This window comes from Lepus europaeus, chromosome 5 (genome assembly GCF_033115175.1).
Source record: "Lepus europaeus isolate LE1 chromosome 5, mLepTim1.pri, whole genome shotgun sequence".
Classification (NCBI taxonomy): Eukaryota; Metazoa; Chordata; class Mammalia; order Lagomorpha; family Leporidae; genus Lepus; species Lepus europaeus.
Genome location: NC_084831.1, coordinates 132,843,307 through 132,869,844, shown reverse-complemented (window position 1 = coordinate 132,869,844; position 26,538 = coordinate 132,843,307). Strand labels below are relative to the sequence as shown.

Genomic DNA, 26,538 nt, shown 5'->3' with positions numbered 1-26,538 from the left:
CAGTAGAGAGGTTTGACCCATTTAGTCAAACCTTCATGGGCACTGGAAACTTGGTAACCTTATAGCAATAGAACAACGCTCCTCTGAATATATTACAAAAGATGTCTTTCTCTATAAGCCTACAACCTTTGAAATGTACACAGTGCTGTTCTTCCAGCTGAATCTCTTGTTCCTGCTAGAAAAAACTATATTTTAATAGTTACTTTATATACAGGTAACAGAAGCTCATGGAGTTTAAATGACTTCACCCACTTATTGCAATTAGTTTAGAGGCAGGCCAGAACAGAAAGACAACACTTCTGGTCTAAAGAACTACACAGCTGATGCTCCTATGAAGCAGCCAACCCCCCATACTCCTGGAAACACTTATTTTGAACTGGATCCCTACCTGATGTAATGCACCCTTTGGACATGGCATTGCTTGATAGGCACCATCCATACATGGCTATTTAGATTGCAATGAATTTAAATCAAATAAATTACAACTCAGCTCCTTGGCACTTCTGGCCCTCCCAAGTGCTCAGCAGCCACAAGTGGATGTGGCTAATGTATCAGACAACACAAACATAGAACATTTTCCCCACTGTAGAAAGTTTTAATGACATCTCTGAATACAACTAGAACTCAAACAGACTGCTATATTGATTTCCTTCCAATTATAGTAAAACTGAAATAATCAGGAGAGTGTGAGCAGAGCATAAATGCTACCCATAATATCTACATAAAATACATCCAAAGGAGCAGATAGATACGTTTATTTATATTCTTTCACTTATTTGAAAGGCAGAGAGAGGGACACACACACACACACACATTTATTCCCCAAATGCCTGCAACAGCCAGGGCTGGGCCAGGATGAAGCCAGCAGCCAGGAACTCCATCCCAGTCTCCCAAGAGTGTGGTAGGAACCCAAGTACTCGTGTCATCATTCTCTGCCTCTCAGGCATATTAGCAGGAAGCTGGAACGGAAGTGTGGAATAAGTAGCCAGGACTCAAACTGGCACTCTGATATGGGATGTGGGCATCCCAAGCAGAGGCTTAACTTGCTGAGCCACATCATTTGCCCCCATATCTATAAATTATTATTTAATGTCATTTCATTCAATCAACAAATATTCTCTCAGTGCCTACCACGTCAGGAACTGCACTCATCCTGGTATCATTTAAGTTCATGTCTTGGTCACTTAACTTGTTTAGATTATAGCTTTCTGAAAAACTATCTTTGTAATTCTTTGATCATAAGACTTCATGCAGGGGTAGGCATGTGGTACAGAATGTTAAGCCGTTGCTCAGGACACTGGTACCCCACAGCAGAGTGCCAGTTTGAATCTTGGCTGGTTTGCTTCCTGCTAATGTGCCTGGGAAGGAAGAAGAAGATGGCCCAAGCACCTGTCACCCATGTGGGAGACGTGGATGGAGTTTTGGGGTCCTGGTTTTGGCCAGGCCCAGAACTGGCTGTTGTAGTCATTTGGGATAGTGAACCAACAGATGGAAGATCTTTTTCTCTCTCTGCTTCTCCTTCTCGATTAGTCTGCCTTTCAAATAATGTTTTATTAAAAATTCATTTTATTCCTTTGAAAGTCAGAGTTATAAAGAGAGAAGGAGAAATGGGGGGGGGGGGAGAAAGTGGGAGAGAGGGAGAGAGAGAGAGAAACAGCAGGGCTGGGCCAGGCTGAAGCCAGGAGCCAGGATTTTCATCTGGGTCTCTCATGTCAATGTGGGTGGCAGGGGCCCAAACACTTGGGCCATCTTCTGCTGCTTTTCCCAGGGCATTAGCAGAGAGCTGGATCAGAAGTAGAGCATCCAGGACATGAACCAGTGCCCATATGGAAGGCTGGCATCACAGGCAGCGCCTTTACCTGCTATGCCGTGACACTAACCCCTCAAATAAATCTTTGAAAACAAATCATCACATCACATTAAGTATAAGAAACGATGTCTTCAGTTCATGGCTAGAAATAAAGGTACTGGGACCAGTGCTGTGGTGCAGTAGGCTAAGCCTCCGCCTGTGGTGTCAGCATCCAATATGGGTGATGGTTTGTGACCTGACCACTCCAGCTCCGTGCTGATGGCCTGGAAAAGCAGTAAGATGGCCCAAGTGCTTGGGCCCCTGCACCTGCGGAGGAGACCCAGAAGAAACTCCTGGTTTCGGATTGGCTCATCTCTGGCCATTGCGGCCATTTGGGAAGTGAACCAGTGGATAGAAGACCTTTCTCTCTGTCTCTCCCTCTGTTTGTAACTCTACATCTGAAATAAAAAGAAAGCTATTGCCATCAACTAACTAGAACAATGGCAATAAATGACAAATTCATCTAACTGAGTTTTATAATACAATTTTACTTCACACTTAAAAATTTTTTAATTTGGCCGGCTCCGTGGCTTAACAGGCTAATCCTCCGCCTTGCGGCGCCGGCACACCGGGTTCTAGCCCTGGTCGGGGCACCGATCCTGTCCCAGTTGCCCCTCTTCCAGGCCAGCTCTCTGCTGTGGCCAGGGAGTACAGTGGAGGTTGGCCCAAGTGCTTGGGCCCTGCACTCCATGGGAGACCAGGATAAGCACCTGGCTCCTGCCATCGGAACAGCGCGGTGCGCCGGCTGCAGCGCGCCTACCGCGGCGGCCATTGGAGGGTGAACCAACGGCAAAAAGGAAGACCTTTCTCTCTGTCTCCCTCTACTGTCCACTCTGCCTGTCAAAAATTAAAAAAAAAAAAAAAGATAATAAAAATTTTTTAATTGAATAAAATGCAACAAGTCCTTCAGGTAACTTACTAATCTTGTTAAATTGGTACACACTAATTTCATGTGCCTCTAAACCACAACCATCTTGGTTTTTCCTACATAAAAGTAAAAATGTTTTGAGTTGACTCATACCTGACAAGAACCATATCATATCCCTCTAGTGTTTTCACAGAGCAAAAGGGAGAAAGAAGTCTTTGTTCTTGGGACTGGAAAATAACGAACATGCACATGGGAAATGTTGTGATATTGTGTCATGCTTTCTAATCACGCAGTGACACCCACAATAAGCAATTATGAAATCAGAAAGTAACATTTAATGACATGTGCATTTACTTGGGAAATAGGAGTTGTTTTTGCTTCAATAAATAATTTGCATATCTAACTCTCCCTTTGTGTGTTTGTATATATGAATATAAGTAAATTGGATATAAAACATTTGTATAACTGCAATTAAAGTATCTGACTTAAAAAAAGTCCAATCAGCTGCTTCTCCTACCTTGCACTGGTAGTATGTGCCTTAATACATGTAGTTAAGGTTTGTGAACAAATGCCACTGTTGTTTCAAAGTCATTTTAAAGGAGGAAATGGTCATGCCAAGACATAGGATAAAATCATAAAGCAGAACACCAGACCACAAGGAAATTCCTTTAAATGGACAGGAAGAAGAGAGTGAGTGTTGCTAGCATGCTGGTAACACAGGAGTACTTCACAAAGTTCATGGGAAAATGGAATTCAAAGTTTATTTTGGTGCAAAAAACTCTTGAAAGCCATGCATAGTTTTTCTACAATATGCTACTTTCAATGAACTTTTCAATGAAGAACATCGTATATTAGGTCAAATGCCACAGAAAGGCAAACCACCATTTGAAGGAAAGTTAAATATTTTTTTAAAAAAATTGTTTGTTTACTTATTGATTTGAAAAACAGAGTGACAGAGAAAGATTTTTCATCTGCTGGTTCACTCCCCCAAAATGCCTGCAACAGCCTAGGCTGGACTAGGCTGAGCCAGGAGCCTGGAACTTCATCCCGGTTTCACATGGGTAGCAAGGACCCAAATACTTGAGCCATCACCTGCTGCCACTCAGAGTGCACGTTAGCAGGAAGCTGGCAATTGGAGGTGGGAATCAAATTCACATACTCTGCAATGTCCCAACTGATGACTTAACCCCTGTGCAAAATACCTACTTCTAAAGATTTTTGAAAGCCTTAACAACCTAGCATATCACTTAGGTCCCAATCTCCCAGGGCACCCAAGAATATACTATGCTACTAGGCTAAAATTTGAAGCACTGTTACATATCTAACTTCATAATAATTTCAGCTTACTAACTTACCCCTATTAATCTATGTTTATCTTTCTTTTTAAAAGAAGTCAGATCATTCAGAAGTTTCATAAGTACCTAAATGGTTCTAGACTGTAATGTACTTATTCATAATTGAAATTCCTTACAAATGTAACTGCATTGCTCTAGAATTATACTTATTTTAAATATTATCTTATATCTCTAATACATAATTAGTTTCTTCGAGCAAAAGCATACGCCAATGGAGCTGGTACTGTGGCATAGCAGGCAAAGCTACAGCCTGCAGCACTAGCATCCCATATGGGTACTGGTTCAAGTATGGGCCACAGCACTTTTTTTTTTTTTTTTTTAAGATTTATCTTATTTATTTGAAAGAGTTAGAGACAGAGGTTTCCATCTGCTGGTTCACTCCCCAGATGGCTCCAATGGCCAGAGCTGCACCAATCTGAAGCCAGGAGCCAGGAGCTTCTTCCAGGTCTCCCACACAGGTGCAGGGGCCCAAGGACTTAGGCCATCTTCTATTGCTTTCCCAGGCCATAGCAGAGAGCTGGATTGGAAGTGGAGCAGCCAGGACAGGAACCGGCGCCCATATGGGATGCCAGCACTTCAAGCCAGGGCTTTTTAACCTGCTGTACCATAGTGCTGGCCACCACAACATTTCTGATCCAGCTCCCTGCTAATGTGTGGCCCAAGTACTTGGGCCTCTGAACCTATGTGGGAGACCTGGAAGAGGCTCCTGGCTTCTGAACCAGCAGGTGGAAGATTCTCTCTCTGTACCTCTGACTTTCAAAATAAATTTTTTTTAAAAAAAAGTATTACTTATGACAGGTTAATCAAGGAGTAAGTCAGTGGTAGTGCTTAGAACAAAAATGCTATGCACTCAGATGCCTGTTTAAATCATTAAATATCCTAAATTCATTCTAGAAGTCCTCTGGGGCTGATATTACAAAAATTTGAATTTTGATTAATTTGGACTTTTCAATAGACTACTTAAATTAGTATCAGTGTAGGTTTAGAGTCTGTCTGCCTCCATCACTTTGTTCTCTCAAAAAATTATTTTTTAAAAACAGATTTATTTATTTGAAAGGCAGAGTTACAGAAAGAGGGAGAGACAGAAACAGAGATCTTTTATCAGCTGGTTCACTCTCCAGATGGTGGCAACGGCCAGAGTGGGGCCAGGCCAAAGCAAGGAACCTGGAACTCCATTCTGGTCTCCCATATGGATGGCAGGTACTTAGAGCATCCTCTGCTGCCTTCCCAGGTACATTAACAGGGAGCTGGATCAGAAGCGCAGCAACTGGGACTCCAACTGGCTCTCTGATATGGGACCGTGCTGCCCCTGCCAAACTCGCCAAAAACTATTTTCAAAGAAAACTTTAAAACTCTTCCTCTTTTGGCTACAATAAAAGACCCTGTCATCTTTGCTGAGAAACCATATATATGTAGTAAAACGTCTAAAATCAGATGTTCTTCAAATAACAAAACCTCTCCCATATCATATTGCCACTGCTCGTAATTTTTAAAATTTTCACAATTTATTGATATAATTACGCTTTTTTTTTTTTTAAATTTTTTTTGACAGGCAGAGAGAGACAGTGAGAGAGAGAGAGAGACAGAGAGAAAAGTCTTCCTTTGCCGTTGATTCACCCCCCAAATGGCCGCCATGGCCAGCGCACTGCGCCGATCCTAAGCCAGGAGCCAGGTGCTTCTTCCTGGTCTCCCATGCGGGTGCAGGGCCCAAGCACTAGGGCCATCCTCCACTACACTCCCGGGCCACAGCAGAGAGCTGGACTGGAAGAGGAGCAACCGGGACAGAATCTGGCACCCCAACTGGGACTAGAACCCAGGGTGCTGGTGCCGCAGGTGGAAGATTAGCCTAGTGAGCCATGGTGCCGGCCTGATATAATTATGCTTTTAGAGGACTGTGTTCAAGAAAAATCTTAAAGGTTTCAATGTATTCATTTATAAGCTTACATCTGAATGCATACAATAATACTCTCAACTTATACTAAATACAGGAAAGAGCTACTGAAAAAGTATAATTTAAAACAAAAAAAACAACAGGACCGAGGCCCACACTGCTCCTTAGAGGCCACTCTGGACATGTAAAGCAAATATTTGGATCCAGCCAAGGAAGGAAACCTAAGTAAGATGGAGTCATACTACCTGAGTGAATCCCAGTTTGATTCGTCTTTGTTTGAAGGTCTTGGCAAACTGCTCCAGCTCCTCAAGGTCACTGGGCTCTTCCAAGCTGGGAGTATCAATTCGCTTTGGTGTTGACTGGCTCTGTGGAAGTGTCTGAATTGGGGTTGCTGCTATTGTGCGTGTTGGGGTTGCTGGCTGCTGGGGAAGAACAAAACAATAAATATGCAAAAGACAGGGCTTCTGCTGGAACATGACCCCCACATCCAACTCAAGGAGACAGCGATATTCAGAGAGGATGACGGGGAGCACAGGACTGTATAGAAGGCATAACATACTATTTACTGAAAAAAGCATACACTGAAATTATGGACAGTGTACTATAATCACAGTCAAGGTTAAGCATGTTACTCTATGAAAAATATTTGGATAGAACACAAAAAGAAATTAATTAAATCTGGGCCTCCAAATGGCCTCAATATATTCATCTTTTGCCTTTTAATAAAGTATTCTTTATTTTTAGGAATCTGCTTCATAAACATGCCACCTAGACATATTTGATAAACAGCAGGGACCATATCTGTCTATCACATCTCCAATATATGATACAGTACTACACAAACAGCACTACAACATTGTTAAACCTACTTTAAGGGAGAAAAACATGTCGCTCATAGTAAATAACTTAATAAACTCCACTTTTATGTATTTGTTCAAGTTTTTCTCCATAAACCTACATTTTTAAACTTAATTATAGGATATTTAATACTATCCTGTTTTCTCACTTAACATTATGTTTTAATTTTTTTCTATGCTTTTTCAGCCTTCACAATGATCTTTTTCAAATGCTAACAGAGGCAACATTATCATTATTGAACCATTTCTTAACTAAAGAGCACTTTTCCCTTCTTTCCCCACTAACATGGGTAAGGCCGTAATGAGAAACTTTTTGCACAGATTATTTGTTTTCCATCCATGTAATTAGTTCTGTGAGACACAAGGGATTTTCTGGTGACTGGATAAACAATTTCATGACTTCTGACACACTTCATTATGTTGACTTTCACGACAGAGTGCTAACTTCCTCCACGTGATTTCTGTTAGCAGTTTTCAAAAATGCCTCGCCAATTCAGGGAGTAAAATGGTACTTCACTGCTGCCTTAATTTGTATTTCTCTACTCTAAGTGAGAATTTCCTCATGTGTCAATTATTACCTGTATTCCCTTGGACATGAGTTGGATTTACACCCTTAACCCATTTATATATTAATGATATCTTTATTGTCATCCTTAAAAGCTCATCAAATATCACAACTTAAGCCTTTGTTGCATTAATGCAAAATAATTTTTCCAGTCTGATGTGCTCATTTTATTTTTCAGTGTACATAAGCTTTAAATTATCATTTAGGAGAATTTTTTTCCTTTCTATCATCTTTCGCTTGCTTCAAATTCAGAAAGTTTGACCTATTTCTAATTCATAATATTCATTTAATAACTTAGTTTCGTTGATACATTTTAAATAGTTAATTGCTTTACTCCACTATTTGGCAATGTGCAGGCACAGTTTTTCTTTTCTTTTTTAAAAGAAAAGATTACATTTCCTCATTATACAAACGCCAGACTACCACACTCTACTCACAGGCCCTTCTCCTGAGCCTGTGCAGTGGGAGGGGCTGCCCGGACTGCGTCGGAACTGCTCAGCGGAGCCCTCCTGTGAACAGCAGCCCAAGTGACGGATTATACACCAGGACCACAGAGAAGTCTAGGTCTGTGAATTTTTCTTCCTCTAAATTAGATAGGTCATATATCTCTGACCTTGACCTCACTAGTCAAGACTCTCCAAGGGAACTAACTGGCCTAGAAGACTAAATGACAGGCACAACAGAGGCAACAACCGGGGCAAGTTCCTCTATCATCTGTGTCAATAAATACAATACAGTTCATCTCTACAACAGGTTGATACTGAGTAATTTTCAATCTGACCACTTTGGGAAGAACCCAAAGTGACATTTTGTTTGCATCTCCCTTGTGACTAGAAGTTTTGGGAATTCACTTATCTTCTTCAATGAAGGATCTTCAGTATTTTTGCCACCCATTCCCTTAACCAGGTTGTCTTGTTAAGTTGTATGGATGCTTTAAATATCTGGATATAAATCAGTTATCAGATATGTTTTCTTCTATTTGTGGCGTTTCTTTCTCATTCTTAAGATAAGCTTTTGGTATTTATGAAATTGAAGTTATTAATTTTTTCTTTTATGGTTAGTGCATTTTGTGTCTTCCTTAAGAAATTATCACTTTAACCAAGAACGCAAAGTTTTTTTCCTATATTTTCTTCTAGAAGTTTAGGTTATGACTTATTTCAAATTAATCTTTGAATACAGTATGGAATAAAAGTTTTTTTGGGGGAGGAGAGGGCTTACAAAGAGCCAACTGTTTCAACTCCATTTATTGAAAAGACTTTCCTTCTCACCACTGCTATTTAATATAGTCCTTGAAGTTTTAGCTAGAGCCATTAGACAAGAAAAAGAAATCAAAATGATACAAATTGAAAGCAGGAAATCAAACTATCCCTATTTGCAGATGACATGATTCTATATATAGGGGATCCAAAAGACTCCACTGAGAGACTATTGGAACTCATATAAGAGTTTGGTAAAGTGGCAGGATATAAAATCAACACAGAAAAATCAATAGCCTTTGTATACATAGACAATGTCATGGCTGAGAGAGAATTTTTAAGATCAGTCCCATTCATAATAGCTCCAAAAAGAATCAAATACCTTGGAATAAATTTAACAAGGATGTCAAAGATCTCTATAATGAAAATCATAAAATATTAAAGAGAGAAATAGAAGACGACTTTAAAAAATGGAAAAATCTTCCATGTTCATGGAATGGAAGAATTAACATCATCGAAATGTCTATACCACCAAAAGTAATTTACAAACTCATGTGATCCCAGTAAGAATACTAACATTCTTCCCAGATCTAGAAAAAATGATGCTGAAATTCATATGGAAACACAAAGAGACCTGAATAGCTAAAGCAATCCTATACAACATAAACAAAGCTGAGACATCACAACACCTGATTTCAAGACTTACTACAGGAGGTTATAATCAAAACAGCCCGGTACTGGCACAAAAACAGGCTTGTAGAACAACAGAACAGGATAGAAACTCTAGAAATCAATCTATGCATCTACAAATAACTTATTTTTGATAAAGGAGCTAAAATTAATCCCTGGAGCAAGGACAGTCTCTTTGGCAAATGGTGCTGGGGAAACTGGATCTCCACGTGAGAAAGTATGAATCTGAACCCCTACCTTACACCTTACACAAAATGGATCCAAGATCTAAGTCAATGATCCGATACCAACAAATTACTAGAGAACACTGGAGAAACTCTACAAGACATTAGAATAGGCAAAGACTTCTTGGAAAAGACCCCAGAACCACAGGCAATCAAAATCAACACTGACAAACGGGATTGCATCAAGCTGAGAAGCTTCTGCACTGCAAAGTATATGAAAGAGTGACCTGCAACCCTGTGTTCACTGCAGCACAATTCACAACAGCAAAGATATGGAATCAACCCAGATTCCCAACTGCTGACTGGATAAAGAAATTATGGTATAAATACACTACTCAGCTGTTAAAAAAAAAAGTGAAATCCTGTCTTTTGCAACAAGATGGACGCAGCTGGAAAGCATTATATTTAGTGAAATAAGCCAGTCCCAAAAAGACAGATACCATGTTTTCCCTGACCTGAGGTAACTAATACAGTACCTGAAATGTAATGTATTGGAGTGAAATAGACATTCTGAGAATTCATGATCGTTTACAGCCCTTGTCTCTTTCATTGAGAGACAGTGTTTTGTTTTCTTTCTCTTCAAACTATTTGTTGAACTCTTTTACTTAGAGTAGGGTTAACTATACAACTAATGAGTATACTGAAAGTTGATCATTGTAAAAATTAAGAGCGGGAACACAAGAGGGAGGGGGAGGAGGGGCTGAAACATGCGTGTGAGGGAGGGTTGGGGGGAAGTACCACTATGCTCCTAAATCTGTATATGTGAAATTTGTATAACTTAAATAAAATTAAAAATAAAAAGACATTGCTTTTTCTACTGAAATTCTCTTTTACTTTTAGAAAATAAGCTAGCCAAATACAGGTGGGTCTACTGGACTTTTTATTATGTTTTATTAATATATATTTTTATTGATACACCAGCATCACATTGTCTTTACTACTTTGCTTCAAATTTTTGACATCAACTTTCTTTTCAAAAATGTTTGGTTTCTATTCATCCTCCTCCATATAATTGGTAGAAGTAGCATGCAGATTTCTATAAAAATAGTTGCTGGGTTTGATCTAGAGATCAATTTGAGAAGAATGGGCATATTAATAAACTCTGTTTTCTGATTCATGACACACACCCCTTATTTTATAGGTCTTTAATTTTACTCAGCAATATCTTACAGTTTACAATGTATGAATCTTATATTTTGTTGTGTTTATCCCAAAGGGCTGTAAATATTTTTTCTTAATTTCAATTTCTAAATGATTATTTGTAGTATATGATATAAATTATTTTTAAAAACTGGCTTTGCATGTTGCATATGCACTTATTCTAGTGGCTTCCCTGGCAGTTTCCTCTGGGTTTCCTACATAGACAACCATGCTTTCTACTGATTAAGATAGCTCTACTTTTTCCTTTCTAATCTATGTGCTCTGAGTTTCTTTTTTCCTCTCTTGTTACACACAGCAGGAACCTTTAGTGTAATGAACAGAAGTGGTTCTGCCAGGTTCTGGATCCTAGGGAGAAAGTATTTGGTCTTTCATCATTAAGTATGATTTTTTGGTAGTTTTTTTGTTTTGTTTTGTTTTTTCCTGCAGATGTTCTTAATAAGATTAGAAAATTATCTTCCATTCCTAGGTTACAAGAGTTCTTCTCACAGCAGACTGCTGGAATCCTGTCAACGCTGGCAGTGCATTCGTAGTCAGTGTTCACTTCCATGGTGTTGACAGAGACAGAGCAGGAAGGGGATTCAGCCCCAGTCAGTTCAGTCAACAAACTTATTAAAGTCCAGGGAGGGAAAAGACATGTTCAAAATCATTAGCTAGGTAAGAGGCATATCAAAACCTATAACTTAAACCTCTGGATGCCTCAGACCTGTGCTTTTTATATGGTTATATCATCTGCTGGAAATAAGCTAATGCAACACTAAGTGTCAAGAAGAAATAAAGCATATACAAAGATGAGAGCTTCTTCGCAATTCCTGGTTGAGTGCAAAGGGCAATGACAGTTTTACCTAAAGCACTAAGTTTCCAGTTCAAGTGGTAGTATCTTCTACCACCAATGGGGCAGACAGCCAGGATGTATGGGCATTTATTGGCAACAGTTACTTCTTACAGACAAGTAAGAGAGCAGGAGTCTTTAAAGATTTTCAGAGAAAGCACTGCTTTACCAAGCTGACAGGATAAGGGAAAGCAACCTGATGGAAGAACACTGACCTGGGACGTGAGGGTGATGCTTGGCTGTGACTGTAGGAGGTTGGCTTGGCTTTGCTGAGGTAGTTGCGTTAAAAGATTTTGCGCTTGCAGGAGACCTGTAAAATAAAAACACATTATGCCCAAAATGTTAAATATTACTTTGAAAACATGGCAAAAGACAGAATAAAAATTAGGAATGAAAACTTCTCACTGATCTCCTAACAGTTTTAGTGGTCTCAAAACTCTTATCTGCCTAAAATTCAATATTGTTAAATACAACTTGGGCAAGCTATGGAACATTAAAGCAGATATGCCTTTGGTATAATGTGAATAAGCTCTCCAAGAGGCCAATTCTTTATTTTAGTAAGGAGTGGATGAAAGTGAAGAACTATTCCACATGAAAGCTTGTTGGAAATTCCAAAAAGAGCTCAACTTCTTCACCCAGAATCCATTAGACACTGGACCAGAGAACTGTCTACTTAATGAAAGGAGCAGGCTATGCTTTAAGTAGAAAACGATGCCCTTTTAAGTTCTCTTTATTAAACACTTGCCTTTTGATTACATTAGAGTTGAAAAGTGAAAGACTCTATCTGCACTAACACTGAAGTTAGTTTGGAAATGCTTACTGATATGTAGTGCCAGCAGTGTTTCATGACAACAGCTGACACTTACAGTAGAAATGTGAACCGTCGACATGTTTGTAGCACATGCCTCGTCAATTATTTGAGCCTATGGCTTTTTAAGTATCGTATAGAGAAGCAATATAATCTTGCTTCTAAAATATTAAATACAGGATTATCTGTGCTGAGGTAAGAAGAATGTTAGAAAAGATCCAACACAGCACACCAAAAAAAGAGATGCATTATTTTTTGGGAATACATGATAAGGCTATTTGTGGGAACAGGTATCTTCCTAATTATGATTTCTTTAGGCTACCAAATTTGGATATGCTGAATACTGGAATATGCAGGATAACAGCCAACAAATTTAAACACATTAGGTAGATTTGAATTTTCTAGATAACTCTGACTTTGTGTATCAGAGCGGCAATGAAATAGGCAAGCAAATTTGGCTAAATGAAATAAACTGAGTACAGGGGCTGCCACTATGGTGCAGTGGGTTGGGACACCTGCATCCCATATTGGAGTGCCTGCTTTGAATCTTGGTTATTCATCTTTTGATACAGCTTCCTGCTAACGCACATCCTAGGAGGCAGCTGATCGCTCAAGTACAGAAGTCCCTGCCACCCGTGTGGGACACCAAGGCTGAAGCAGCTCTGGCTGCAATGGCATTGGAGGAGTGAACTAGCAAATGGAAGATCTCTGTTTCTCCCCGTTGCTCTGCCTTACAAATAAATAAATAGACATTTAAAAAAAACCCCAAGTACAAATTATCACAGATTCTTAAAATGCAGATATAGAAAATAAAAATGGTCATTTAAAAGAACATTCTGCTTCCCCAAGTGTCTTCCTATAGTTCCATACTCACACAGTATTTACTTTGGGTGATTTTTTTGACCACATAATTTCTCAATTAAAATATGCCAATGGCCTCATATTGCAACTAAAATAAAATCCAGGCAGCCCTAGGTAATCTGGCCTCCTGCTCATATCTTATCTCCTACCACTCACTTTCTTTCACTCACTAAATTCCAGCTAAACTGATCTCTTTTTTCTTCCTCTCCTGGACTAGGTCAAGCTTGCTCCCTTCTCAAGTGCTTTGTACTCCTCTGCCTGTAAGACCCAGATTCTAAGCGAGACAAGCTACACTCATCATCATCCAGTCCCCAGTTCAAATTTCATTTCTCTAGAAAAGTCTTTCCAGACCCTGTGTCCATTCTTCCTTAGCTTGATCTTTATCAGATGACTCTAATCTGTCTTTCTAGTACTTACTGCTATCTAAACTATTTGTTCACATGTTTACTATTTGCTATCTCCTAATCAGGGCAGGGATGTTATCTTATTCAAAATTAATATCCTTAACACTTAGAGCACTATATGACAGTAGTTATTCAGCTGAGTTAACCAAAATATTAAATTTTACTGGTCTGAAAAAATTCTGAAGGGCAGCCTAGGAGAAAAAGAAATATTTTACGTTATTGAAAAACTGAAAAGGCTAAAGACTCAAGAATATTCAAATATTAAAAGATTAGAAGAGATCACAAATACTAGAAATTAGGTCCCATTATTGAACACAGGGCATTTCAACACATGAATTTCTTAAAAGTCTAGCAACAAGATTTTTATTAATTTATAAGTGACAAAGCAGGTTTTTTTTTTTTTTTAAATGGATATATTTATTTGAAAAGCAGGATGACAGACATGGAGAGAGAGAGATTCAGTGGTTCACTCCCAAAAACCCTCAACAACTGAAGCTAGACCAGGCCAAAGTCAAGAACATGAACTCCATCTGGGTCTCCCATGTGGGTGGCAGGAACCCAAGTATTTGGGCCATGCTCTGCTGCCTCCCAAGTGCCCATTAGCAAGAAGCTAGATTGGAAGCACAGCAGTCAGGATCCTAACCTGCATATCGATATGGGATGTGGGCATCCTAAGTGGCAGTTTAACCCACCGTATCACAACACCCATCCAAGGAAGATATTTTTAAAACTATTGCTATTCAATCAGAAATTATAATTCCAAATGATTCTCATTTTGGTTCCCAATACTGGACTTTATGAACAAATTGAAGCCTTTGGTCTTTTTCCACAAACAAGGTCAGGTGAAAATGCTCAAAGGGCCCAGTGAGTTTTAGAATTTCCATAAGGACCAATCCTTGCCACCTCCTTTACCCCAAAACAATAGAAGGTACAAACAACAACCAGATAAATGAATTTCCTAAACAAGAACATTCTTTTAATTATTTTCAGAGCAAATTTAAGAATAGAAAAGGCAAAATAAAATATTCTATAACTTATAACTCAAATTCAGAAATGCATCAATAAGAATTCTAAGTACAAAAATAATTCTGATAATGCTGGAGAAATGGTTTATAGTTCTCTTGCTGGAAATTAAATATTAAATATTAATTAAATTAATGGTAAATATTGACAGTATTTTCATATAACAGATGTGGAAACTGAGGCACAGAAAAATTAACTTTCCCTAAAACACACTGATAATAAGAGCCACAGTTCAGGATTCAAAGAGAGCTGGTTTGGCTTTAGAGGCTGAGCTTTTATGACTCCATTACAATGATCTTCAAGGTGTTAAGTAATTCACCCATACAAATAAAGTGAAAGAGGAGAAAGGAAATATGCAAACCCAGAGATTAAGTAACTTATCCGAAGTCAGTGGCCCTGAAGCCAATCAGTATATTCTATGTGCTATTTCCTCCATCTTGAAAAAAGTTAGGAGGAAATGCTAAGAATTAGAAACATCTTTGCAAACAATCCAAATCAGAATGAGCACTCATTTATTTGTGACAATTACTTTCTCAAAAAAATTTACTTATTTATTTATTTATTTACTTATTTATTTGAACAGGAGAGAGAGAGAGTGAGACAGAGAGACTGTCCATCTGCTGTTTCATTCCCCTAAGTACTTTAGCCATTATCTGCTGCCTCCCAGAGTGTGCAACCCAGGCACTCCCTTTTAGAAGGAGGGAGTCCCACCTGCTAGGTCAAATGCCAGTCTTTGCTGTACCAACTACCTTGATTTGAGCTTTATTCTTTTAAACACAAGAGCATCAAAAAGTTCATGGAAACATGGAATTAAATCACAAATTAATAAACATTTTCATGAACATTTTGAAATGCCCTCATAAAATGACATTCCAGATTTGAAAAAGGAAAGAAAGATGATGCCCTTGGCCTTGTCAAAAGTAAATGAATGTGACCTCATTGAATCTTTAACAGTGACCACACCTAACACACAAACTGTAGTCTTAATCTAAGCCTCTCTGACCTAGGCCACGTCCTCATTCCCTCTGGGACTTCATTGTGACTACCATTCTCCAATAGTTTAGGATCTCTGAAATCACACTATCTTCTTCTGACTCTATTTGCTCTTCCTACACCTAGAGTATTCATTTTACCAAGGCTCTTCTATTAGCTCATACACTCTTTTAATGTGGCTTAGCAACACTTATACTTTCCTAAAAACCCAGGAGTTACCTAGCTGCCTCTTCCCCATCATTAATCAAATATCACTGGCCTCTGGGCCCCATCATCCATCTAGACATCTACCAAATCATCTTCTCTTTTCTATGTCCATGATGACAGCTCAGCTCTTATCAAACCTCACCTGGACTGTGGCAACATTCTCCTAACCAGTATTATACTCTCCTGACCCTGAGGAATCTGGGGAACCAATAAGCTGCAGGATTCAAGGATTTAAGGTCAAACTCATGGAAATTTCAGGTAAGGTTTTTTAATGATCTGGTTTCTTTGAGTCTTTTGGGCTTCAGATTTCACTCCTACCTGCATATGCAATTTATTCCTTAGTGTTAACGCATTACAAATAGTTCCAAAACACAGCTTGCTGATTCTTCTTCCATGTCTCTGAGTTCACTTTCTAAGACTGACATTCTCTCCTTTGTAAGCCTACAAATGCGTACCTAGAAGGCATCTCTTATGGCTCCCACAGCATTCTGTGCCTACCACGTCCAACACCGACACAAGGTCTATCTCACTGCCACTATACTGTCAGCTCTTGTAGGTAAAAGCTGACTTATTCATCTTTTAATCTTGAATATATATGCTGGAGTAGGTATTCAGACAACAAAAGATTTTATTGGGGGAAACAGGTAAAAACAAACCCCTAAAATTATGAAGAATCAGTAGACATGTACCAATGCATAACCCTGACACTCTCTAAACTGACTTCATTAACCAACCTTATAAACATGATTATTATTTCATATAGAAATTAAATAATATTTATGGCTCAAGGATTTTTTTGTACCTTATAAAATCTGGAAGTTTCTGATACAATACCCTACCTATCACCTTTTCAAACCTGAAGCACACAATTTTAGTGTTCAGTCCATATTCTTTGAATACATTCCCATGAAAAATGGTCAAAGCACTAGAACCAACTGGTCCATTGTATCTTTAGCATATTGAGTGACTCCATTTAGACTTTTAGCCAAACTCTTGGTTCTTCCTGTGGTCATTAAACATACAAATGTCAGTGAAGGGCAACTTCAATAACGTAGTATGCGTGACGAAATATTTTTCTTAATATTAACTACTGATATTTTAAAATGAAGTAAAATTGAATAAAAACATCACTCTAAAGGGGATGGTTTACGGCCTAAATGATCCTAGCTGATGTGTGTGTCATATCACGCGGGCAGCGGGGTGCACCACTAATGAACTACCGAGGACCTCACCCTGCTGGCCCTGGGGCGTCTGTGAGATGATGAACTGTGCTGGTTGCAAGTTGGTGGTCGGATGTACCAACACAAACTGCTGCAGGTTGAGATTCTGCTGCTGAAGTTGTTGTAGTTGCTGAAGATCCTGAAAAATCAGAATTAAAACACAGATTGGAGATTCTGAAGTAAAAGTCTATTGGACCGTAGCTCATGACTTCTGTCATATCCACATAAAAAGGAGTCAGTTACTTAGCATTCGCTCATGTCTCCACACAGGGTGTGCTATGGGTGTGTTGCATAAAGCAGGTAAAGAAACGAGGAATGCCTGCAAGGACTTTTATTGTGGGCATGAGTTAGTGCTAAGCTTAATTTTCCTTAGTTATTTAAAATTTCCTCAGTTCTGTTTTTAAACATACAACATGGGTTTTAGAAATCAAGCAAGAAAAGCTTAAAACATTTGATTTTCCATTTGTTACGTAAAACTTCAGAGTGGATGTCTGAATTTCCATCAATAAATTTTAAGAATTATAATGACTCATGAAATTTGATACTACTTTACCTAACTCAACTGAGAAATCAATGTTACATTCTTTAAAAAGAAAAGCGGTTGAAGGGCAGAGCTGTGGTTGTGCCACTGCTTGCAATGGTGGCATCCTGTATCAGAGTGCTGGTTTGAGTCCCAGCTCCTCTGCTTCTGATCCAGCTCACAGCTAATGTGCCTGGGAAGCAGTGAATGATGGCTCAAGTGCTTGGGCTCCTGTCACCCATGTGGGAGGCCTGGATGGAGTCCTGGGCTCCTGGCTTCGTTTGGCCTGGCTCTGACTGTTGTGGCCATTTGGGGAATGAACTGCGGATAGAAGATCTTGCTCTTTCTCTGTCTCTCCTTTCCCTGGCACCCTGCCTTCCAAATAAGATAAATCTTAATAAAGAAAAACAGCCATCATAAATTTGATCCATAACATAATAACAGCACCTTCCACTGGCCTAGTATTTCATACTTGCAAAGTGCTTTCATGTCTGTCATCTTATTTACATAATGTCAACATGAGGTCTCACCACCTAGGCACTAAAAACATTTATTTGGCAATGAAGAGAGTGATCTTGATACATCAAGAGTGTATATAATAGTACAGCAATAAAAATTAGCCTAACATCTATTCTTCACCATATAGTTAATTATTTCTCTTAAACTGTATAGTCAAATTCTGGTTACAATTTAAGTCCATTTCTGAGTCTTCTGTAAGGGATAAAGACAACTGTTTAGCAACAGACTCACAATATCTCTTCAGATATTTTATTGACATAACTATATCTCTTTCCTCTTCTTAAAGTAAGATTTCCCTCAAGGGTATTTTCCTCTGTGGTGTTCTTGTCTGTGCCTCTTAAAAATTTTTTTTAATTATCTATACATACTTTGCCTTAAAATGTGAAAATCAAAACAAAACATCCTAATGCAGTTCTCCACATTGCTAATCACTCCACGGCAGAGCGGACTCGCAGTCTGTCTCACACATGGGTGGCAGCATTCACTGCAGAGTACATCAAAGAACCCATGCCTGCTGCAATTAGCTAATTAAGATAAATACAGTAATCCCCTGCCTCAGAAATATGCCAGCTAATTATTCGAGAATTGTCACTTACTATAAACAGTCAGTATTCAAATAATCAGCTATGCGCTTATAATGTCAACTCAAACAAGCAAACAAATGTATTCTTTCTACTTCAATGGTAAGGAATGGCACCACTTACCTCGTGATCTAGAGCTCCTCTGCTTTCAAGGGCTCACACTAACCATCAGAAAGTCAGTCTGATACTAAATAAAGCCTGCCGGCGTGCTCCTCATGTGCGGCCCCGCCTCTACGGTGCCTCACTCACCTGCGCGATCTGGATGGGCTGAGAGAGGGGGATCTGCGTCATGGGCGTGGCGGCGGAGGCTGAGATGGTGGCCCCAGCAGCACTGTGCTGTTGGCTGGCGGAATGCTGCTGAACCGCAGCAGCCAGCAGCTGGGCCTGGGCCTGGGCCTGCTGCAGTAGTAACTGTTGCTGGGCTGGCGTCAAAGTGAGCTAAACAAAATTAGAACAAACAACAGGAAAGGGTTGAAGGAGAGAGGCCCTCGGAGCAAGCCAACTGCTTTGAAACAGGTAGTCCAAGTGGCAGGAGACCCCAGCTATCCAACTTTGCATGGTTAGCATGTGGCTAAAATGGCTATCAGTGGTCAAACTACCACTATAAGCAGAGTATTAAAATTAAAATGGTAGTCCTCATTTTGGCCTTGAACAATCATTCAAGCTTGTCCAGAGCCCTAGGTTTCAGGCAAAAAAAGTAATTAACTAGTAAGCCAGGAAAAACGCACAAAAAAGGAAGGGGGGGGGGGAATCAATGCTGACAGGATATGAAAAGAAATTTATACTCAACAGAACAGCAAGTGATTAGGCAGATGAATGAGAAACAAGGATGCTGGATATGACCATGGAAAGACCTGATAAGGCCCAGCTGCTTTCCATTAGTGGGAATCCCTGCCATATTCCATCATTTCCATATGTCCTAAGACATGACTAAAGAATATGAACTCCATTTGTTTCTTTTCCAAGGTTCCCTGTAGGCCCCCCTTCCCTAACACAATCATTTCTGTTACTGAAAACATTGAGAATCTGCAACTTTACATCCTCTTTCCAACATATTATCTCTACTAAACAGGTGGTGACAGCCACTCTCTTTACATGCAAATGAATCCTAATGCCCAGGTTTAAAAGACTCCCCAGTCACAAGAATCCAGAAGCCCAAGTGCCTCTTACTACTGTATGCTAGTTACCAAAAACAAATCCCAAATGATTCAACAGGAAATATATTCAGAATAGATTTAAACTTGCTTTCACAATGTAACTTATTTCAGATACATTTAAATAAAGCTAGAAAATGTGCTCTATATTCCTTTTGGTGACACAGTATGATCAAACCAAGAAGGTATCAGGCAATATTCTGAAGGGCACATACTGTCGTTTAGTGACACAACCCTCCTTCTAAAAGGATCCAACACAATTTGCATTAAAAAATACAAGAATCAAAATGAAACCATTCAAAAACTCAATAATACCCTTCATGAGGCATGTGCACATATTTTTATATAATATATAGAGACATATACTAATCTCTATGGGATGGGATTTTGTATACCATTTTGCAACAGTTTTTAAAAGAGCTTTCCACTGTCAAAATACATTTAACTAAAATGAAGAAAATCAAATATTCTGATGGTTGATATCATGTGAATTGAATAATAACCTTTCCTTAGCATTCTCCTAAGCCCCAACTCCCAAAAAAGAATTTAAGAGACCAATCTTAAACACTGGAAAAATAATTTGGACGATGCCTTACAGCAAAGATAGCTGAAAAGTCAAACGCCTGATATAGTCATAGAGCCCAATTATCACCAATAAAAAAATAAATGGAATTACCGAATGCTAAATGCCAAGTGCTGTTCTATGAGCTTTATATACCTCTCTAAACTGCGGAACAGTACTGTGAAACATGTATTATTAACATTTGCATTTTAAAGAAGGGTAACTGAGGTACCGGGTGTTGAAGTAGGGAAACCTACATGTTAAGTTGCAGAGCCAGGATATGAGGCCACATCTTATTTCTGAACATTGCACACACAGTCACTAAGAGAACATTTGTCTTTTGTAGCACTAAATCTGTTCTTTAGCTTCTTTCCTGCTATCATGTCATAATGCCACACCAACAAGTGTCATTCCATCAATGCAATGGTCTCAACCACATGATAATGACTCTATCACATGGCGAAGCAGTACCTGAATTGTGGGTTTTAAAAAGTCCTTAAGTTTACCCAGAGCACCTGCAACCATTAGAACAGATGTCCTGAAAACTTAGGACAAAGACAATTTCTTTTCTACGATGCCTACAGTGTAGAACGTTCCTTAAAGGCCCAGCAGTGCCAAGCATGGCCATGTTACAGCCAGCTACAGTGAGCAGTTCAAGTCATACACTGGCCACTGGCAATTCTGACACAGAGACAGTTTATCACAATCTTCTCAGCCAAAACTTACCCCGGTTATCTGTCCTCCAGCCAGCATAAGCTGGGTCTGGGGAATGGCTGCCTGCACAGAAGGCTGCTGGGAAGGCTGGGCTGGCTGCTGGGAATCCCCCGATTCTTCATTAGATTTAGACTGAGGTGGGGTGGGAGAGGAAATAAAAGATTCAGATAGTTGGTTAGAAGAAACCACTTAAAACTCCATATTTTAAGAATCATTTAACACAGAAGGGTAGGCATTTGGCTAATAGTTAAAATGCCAGTTAGGATGCTCAGGTCCCACACTTGAGTGCTAGGTCTGATACCCAACTCAGGCTCCGTTTCCAGCGTCCTGCTGATGTGGACTGTGGGAAGCAGAGGTAATGACTCAAGTAGTTAGGGCCTTGCCACCCACATGGCTGAGTTTGACTCCTGGCTTCAGCTCTCTGGCATTTAGCAGGCATCTGGGGAATGAAGCAGTAGAAGGAAGCTCTCTCCCTCTCTCTGCATTCTTAAATAAATAAACAGAAAGTAAACATAAACAGGCTTATTTAGTCATGAGTTTTCTGGTTTCTCTCTTTTCCTTTCTTATAAATCTTTGCATTTTCCTAAGATATTTACATACTAAGTGTTTAGACTTTTTTTTTTTTTTTTTTTTGACAGGCAGAGTGGACAGTGAGAGAGAGAGACAGAGAGAAAGGTCTTCCTTTTGCCGTTGGTTCACCCTCCAATGGCCGCCGCGGTAGCACGCTGCGGCCGGCGCACCGCGCTGTTCCAATGGCAGGAGCCAGGTGCTTCTCCTGGTCTCCCATGGGGTGCAGGACCCAAGGACTTGGGCCATCCTCCACTGCACTCCCTAGCCACAGCAGAGAGCTGGCCTGGAAGAGGGGCAACCGGGACAGGATCGGTGCCCCAACCGGGACTAGAACCCGGTGTGCCGGCGCCGCAAGGCGGAGGATTAGCCTGTTGAGCCACGGCGCCGGCCTAGACTTTTTAAAAAGTTAAAATTTTTAAAAAAGAAAAAAAAAGTTGCTCTTCCACAAATCAACAGAATTTTTCACAACCCAAATCCTTAACTCTGGAAATAAAAGAGTAAAGAAAAGAACACATTTTCAAACCATCTCTATATTGGACCATCTATACCAACGATTTTTTTTAAAGTATTTATTTATTTATTTGAAAGTCAGAGTTATACAGAGAGAGGAGAGAGGTCTTCCATCCGATGGTTCACTCCCCAACTGGCTGCAACGGCTAGAGCTGCACGGATCCAAAGCCAGAAGCCAGGAGCTTCTTCCAGGTCTCCTACATGGGTTTAGGGGCCCAAGGACCTGGGCCATCTTCCACTGCTTTCCCAGGCAATAGTAGAGAGCTGCATCGGAAGTGGAGTAGCCGGATCTCGAACTGGCGCCCATATGGGATGCCGGTGCTTCAGGCCAGGGTGTTAACCTGCTGCGCCACAGTACCAGCCCCTATACCAACATTTTGACATGACCTGGTCGTCAGTCTGAAACTTCTTCATGTGCCACACTGATTACTAGATCCACAGAATCCTTCATATAATATTTTAAAGAACTATGAATCTAACATCTCCCATCAAGCAACACACATGCTTGATAGAAAATGCTGCAGTCAAGAGAGGAAGAAAACATATTCCTGAAAGAAGCACAGAGAGAAAATTTTATGGTAATTAAAACTGGTTATGCAGAGTATTAAAATTCTGCATAGATTTGCATATTTCCCACCACCTGTTTTGGAGACTGCAGCAAGGCTAATTAACATAAAAGCTCTGATTAATTCTGCCAGTCATTGAGAGATAATTACAGTGCAGGACTGTAAACATTCTGCACTAGAGATACAGCCTGTTTGCCAACATCTCTCTAAGGGATGAAAGTTTACCATGGCAACCAAGGCAATTTTCCGCCTTCTCTCTCTCAGAAAGGAAGGTCACATTATCTCCTTCATTTCTTCTCCTTGTTTCCATGTGTTACCAGGTCCATACTCCACCGGGTTTCATGGAATGCTCTACTCAAGGTCTTTTGTCATTAGCAACACTGAAATCAATCTTCCAGAATACTGTTTCCCCTTTTTATGTTAGGTACCTAAATACTACAATGAAAGCAGCAGGTTGACAGAAATGTTATGGAATAATGCTTAACACTTGAGCTTTATATGTTTCATAGAAGTAAAGTAGTCTGATCTAAATTTTACTTTAATATTGATTGTCTATCCACCAACATTTATAAACACGTTTAATCACAGTTCTTAGAAGTATAACAGCATAAAAGAACCCTGGCAATCCTAGAAATGTCCTCCACTTAAATACAGATGTAAAAAACTGAGCCCCAGGAATAAATGATCTGCCAAAGGTCACACAGCTAGTTATGAAAAATAAAACCCTGAGACCTCTTTTTCAGTTGGTCCAGCATTCTTTCTTCTGTACCATGTTTCCCTAAGACATGAAAAATGATTAAAAAAAAAGATCTTTGGAAACACAGTGGGTATTTAAGAGATTATTTGGCTTTGTGTTCAGGTATTTGTTAGAGCTGTTGTATAACTTAGAACCTTTTTTTACTGAACTTAAATATAAAGCTTGGAAAGTAGACCTTTCCTTTCTACCTTTGGTTCACACACAGTACCAGAATATAAAATTAATTTTCATTAATGGAAATAATTACCATTATTTGGGTATTTATGGGATTCAATAACTGATTAGAATACTTTTAAGTATTTCCTATTATAAAATTATGTGCTCATTATAGAAAATTAGAAAAAATATAAATAGAAAAACTGACCTATAGTCCCATATCCCAGCTTACCTGTACATTTAAAGACTGAGCAGCAGCCTGTAAACTTGTTCCAGTGAGCTGGACCTATAAGTAAAGTAATCAGGGGAAGTTCTAGTCTAATACTGTTGACAACTGGAGTTGTCACTAACAACTATTTTAAGTCTCTACTAATTATATGTCACTGAACTAGAATGGAGACTACAAAGAGTTTTATCTTATGGGGTTAAAACTTTATGGCCAAGCTCACAGTCAGTCCCTCCACCCACATTGAAAATGCTATTGTTGTTTCTGGAAGATGTTTTCCCACATTGAGCATCCTCAGACATGCCCACTTGTACTGGATGTTCCTTATACAACATTCTGTTTGCACTGATGGACTGCTTGGATTCTAAAACCTTAATTCATCTTCTACACTGTGTTAAAGAACACATACAAAGCAGTAATCTACATACATTACTTCTATCAATACAAGCAGTCAGATCTTATTTTTATTTCAAAATCTTCATTTATTAGAAGCTCTACTTCTAATCTAGTATCCACTCATACACAGTCAAGTCCCTAAAAGATTTACAGTCATAGCTTAAAATTCCTGGCTAAAATAATCTGTCATATAAAGCACACATGAAAGTCTGTCATAATATTTAACACCTTTCAAAAGTTTAGACAGCTCAAATTATGGCTATGTTAAAATAAGAATACACATGGAATTCGAAAACCATCATTGGCAACTCTGATAACTGATTCAAGCAAGAGTCATCAAAGGATGCTCTAACAGGTGAAATTTGAGGAGGAACAGGATATCTACATGTTCTCGACTCTCTTCACAGATATTAATTAATTACAAAAGGTGGAACAGAAAATTTACAGTAGGGAGATGTGGCAGACAAGTAATCAAGAGAGCACAGTTAGAGTCACCAGTAAGGAGACAGAAGCTTTCCGCTAAGCTGTGCTGAGGATACAGCACTGCTATGTAGTACTCCCACCAGAAGTGTAGAAACTCAATCTAATTTTTTTTTGACAGGCAGAGTGCACAGTGAGAGAGAGATACAGAGAGAAAGGTTTTCCTTTTCCGTTGGTTTACCCCTCAATGGCCACTGTGGCCGGCGCACCACTCTGATCTGAAGCCAGGAGCCAGGTGCTTCTCCTGGTCTCCCATGGGGTGCAGGGCCCAAGCACTTGGGCCATCCTCCACTGCACTCCCAGTCCACAGCAGAGAGCTGGACTGGAAGAGGAGCAACAGGGACAGAATCTGGCGCCCTGACTGGGACTAGAACCTGGGGTGCCAGCGCCGCAGGCGGAGGATTAGTCTTTTGAGCCACGGCGCCGGCCCTCAATCTAATTTTGATGAAACATTAGACAAACCCAAATTGAGGAACACTACAAAATAACTGGTATGTGCTCTTCAAAACTGTCAGTGTCCCAAAAACAAAGCAAGACTGAGCAGGAAGAAAGAGCATATAAAATTCATATTAGAATGAATGGGAAAAAAAAAAGAATGAATGGGAGCCTAAACTAGGATAGTGGTAGAGGGAATAAAAAAGTAGAAAACATGAAAGGGGTTACAAAGTGCTGCATAAGAATACTGGCAACTGATCAGATACAGCTGAAGAACAACAGTCCTAGGTTATTCCAAGTTCCAATCTGGGAAACTGAAAAATGGTAGCTTCATTACTAGGGACAAAGAAGAAAATGAGCTCCATTTTGTATATATTAGATAGCATCAACATCCTCCACGTTCAGTATAAGGGTTGGTATGGAGTTCATTAGAAGTTAAGAGCTAAAATTAACTGAATGCTCTGTCCTTTACTTGAATTACTTGAAACAGAGAGACCTTTCAGTGGTTAACAGCCCTCTGAAACAAAACAACAAATCCCAGAGATTTAAGAACTCACTTCAGATACAGTACAATCAGGATAGGCCTATCTGAAGAGATAACATGTTTAAGACCTACAGGCATCTAAGATGTTATCCAAAGAGCTACAGTGAAGAGTTTCAGGTGCAAAGTTTTTTTTTTTTTTTTTTTTTTTAAGATTTTATTTATTTGAGAGGTAGAGTTACAGACAATGAGAGGGAGAGACGGAAAGGTCTTCCTTCCATTGGTTTACTGCCCAATGGCTGCAACTGCCAGAGCTTCGCTGATCTGAAGCCAGGAGCCAGGAGCTTGTTCCTGGTCTCCCATGAGGGTGGAGAGGCCCAAGCACTTGGGCCATCTTCTACTCCTTTCCCAGGCCACAGCAGAGAGCTGGATTGGAAGAGGAGCAGCTGGAACAAGAACCGGCATCCATATGGAATGCTGGTGCCACAGGCGGAGGATTAACCTGTGCGCCATGGCACCGGCCCCCAGGTACAAAGATTTAAAGGAGATAAAGTTTTAAATGTGATTTTATTTAAATCATGATGTTCCTACGATGAAAGTCTGTTGAGGAACAGGACATTTATACACTCTTAAAGAATCACTCCACAGAGGTGGGTGTTATGGTGTGCCAAGTTGAGTTGCTAATGGGGATGGCTCATATCCCCTACCAGAGTGCCAGCCAGAGCTCTGGCTACTCTGCTTCCAATTCAGCTTCCTGCTAACACATTTGGGAAGGTAGTGGATGATGGCTAAGGTCTTTGGGCCCTGCAATCCACATGGGAGCCTCGGATGGTGTTCTAGGCTCCTGGCTTCATTCAGCCTGGATCAGTTCCAGCTACTGTGGCCATTTGGGGAGTGAACCAGTAGATGG

The 26,538-nt window shown here is 39.8% G+C and overlaps 1 protein-coding gene across 6 annotated transcripts in view; it reads right to left on the bottom strand.

Annotated features, from left to right (window-relative positions):
- The window catches only part of POU2F1 (POU class 2 homeobox 1), a 182,637-nt gene that overhangs the window by 30,036 nt on the left and 126,063 nt on the right, over positions 1 to 26,538 (bottom strand). For 4 of the 6 annotated variants that reach the window (XM_062192677.1, XM_062192680.1, XM_062192683.1 and 1 more), the window contains 6 exons: positions 23,843 to 23,896; positions 21,064 to 21,183; positions 18,871 to 19,059; positions 17,014 to 17,140; positions 11,701 to 11,795; positions 6,209 to 6,385 (listed from right to left, as the gene is read on the bottom strand). In XM_062192677.1, the coding sequence (XP_062048661.1) occupies positions 6,209 to 6,385; positions 11,701 to 11,795; positions 17,014 to 17,140; positions 18,871 to 19,059; positions 21,064 to 21,183; positions 23,843 to 23,896 (762 nt within the window). The remainder of the gene's footprint in view (positions 1 to 6,208; positions 6,386 to 11,700; positions 11,796 to 17,013; positions 17,141 to 18,870; positions 19,060 to 21,063; positions 21,184 to 23,842; positions 23,897 to 26,538) is intronic. The other 2 variants (XM_062192678.1, XM_062192679.1) reach the window with 2 other exon arrangements.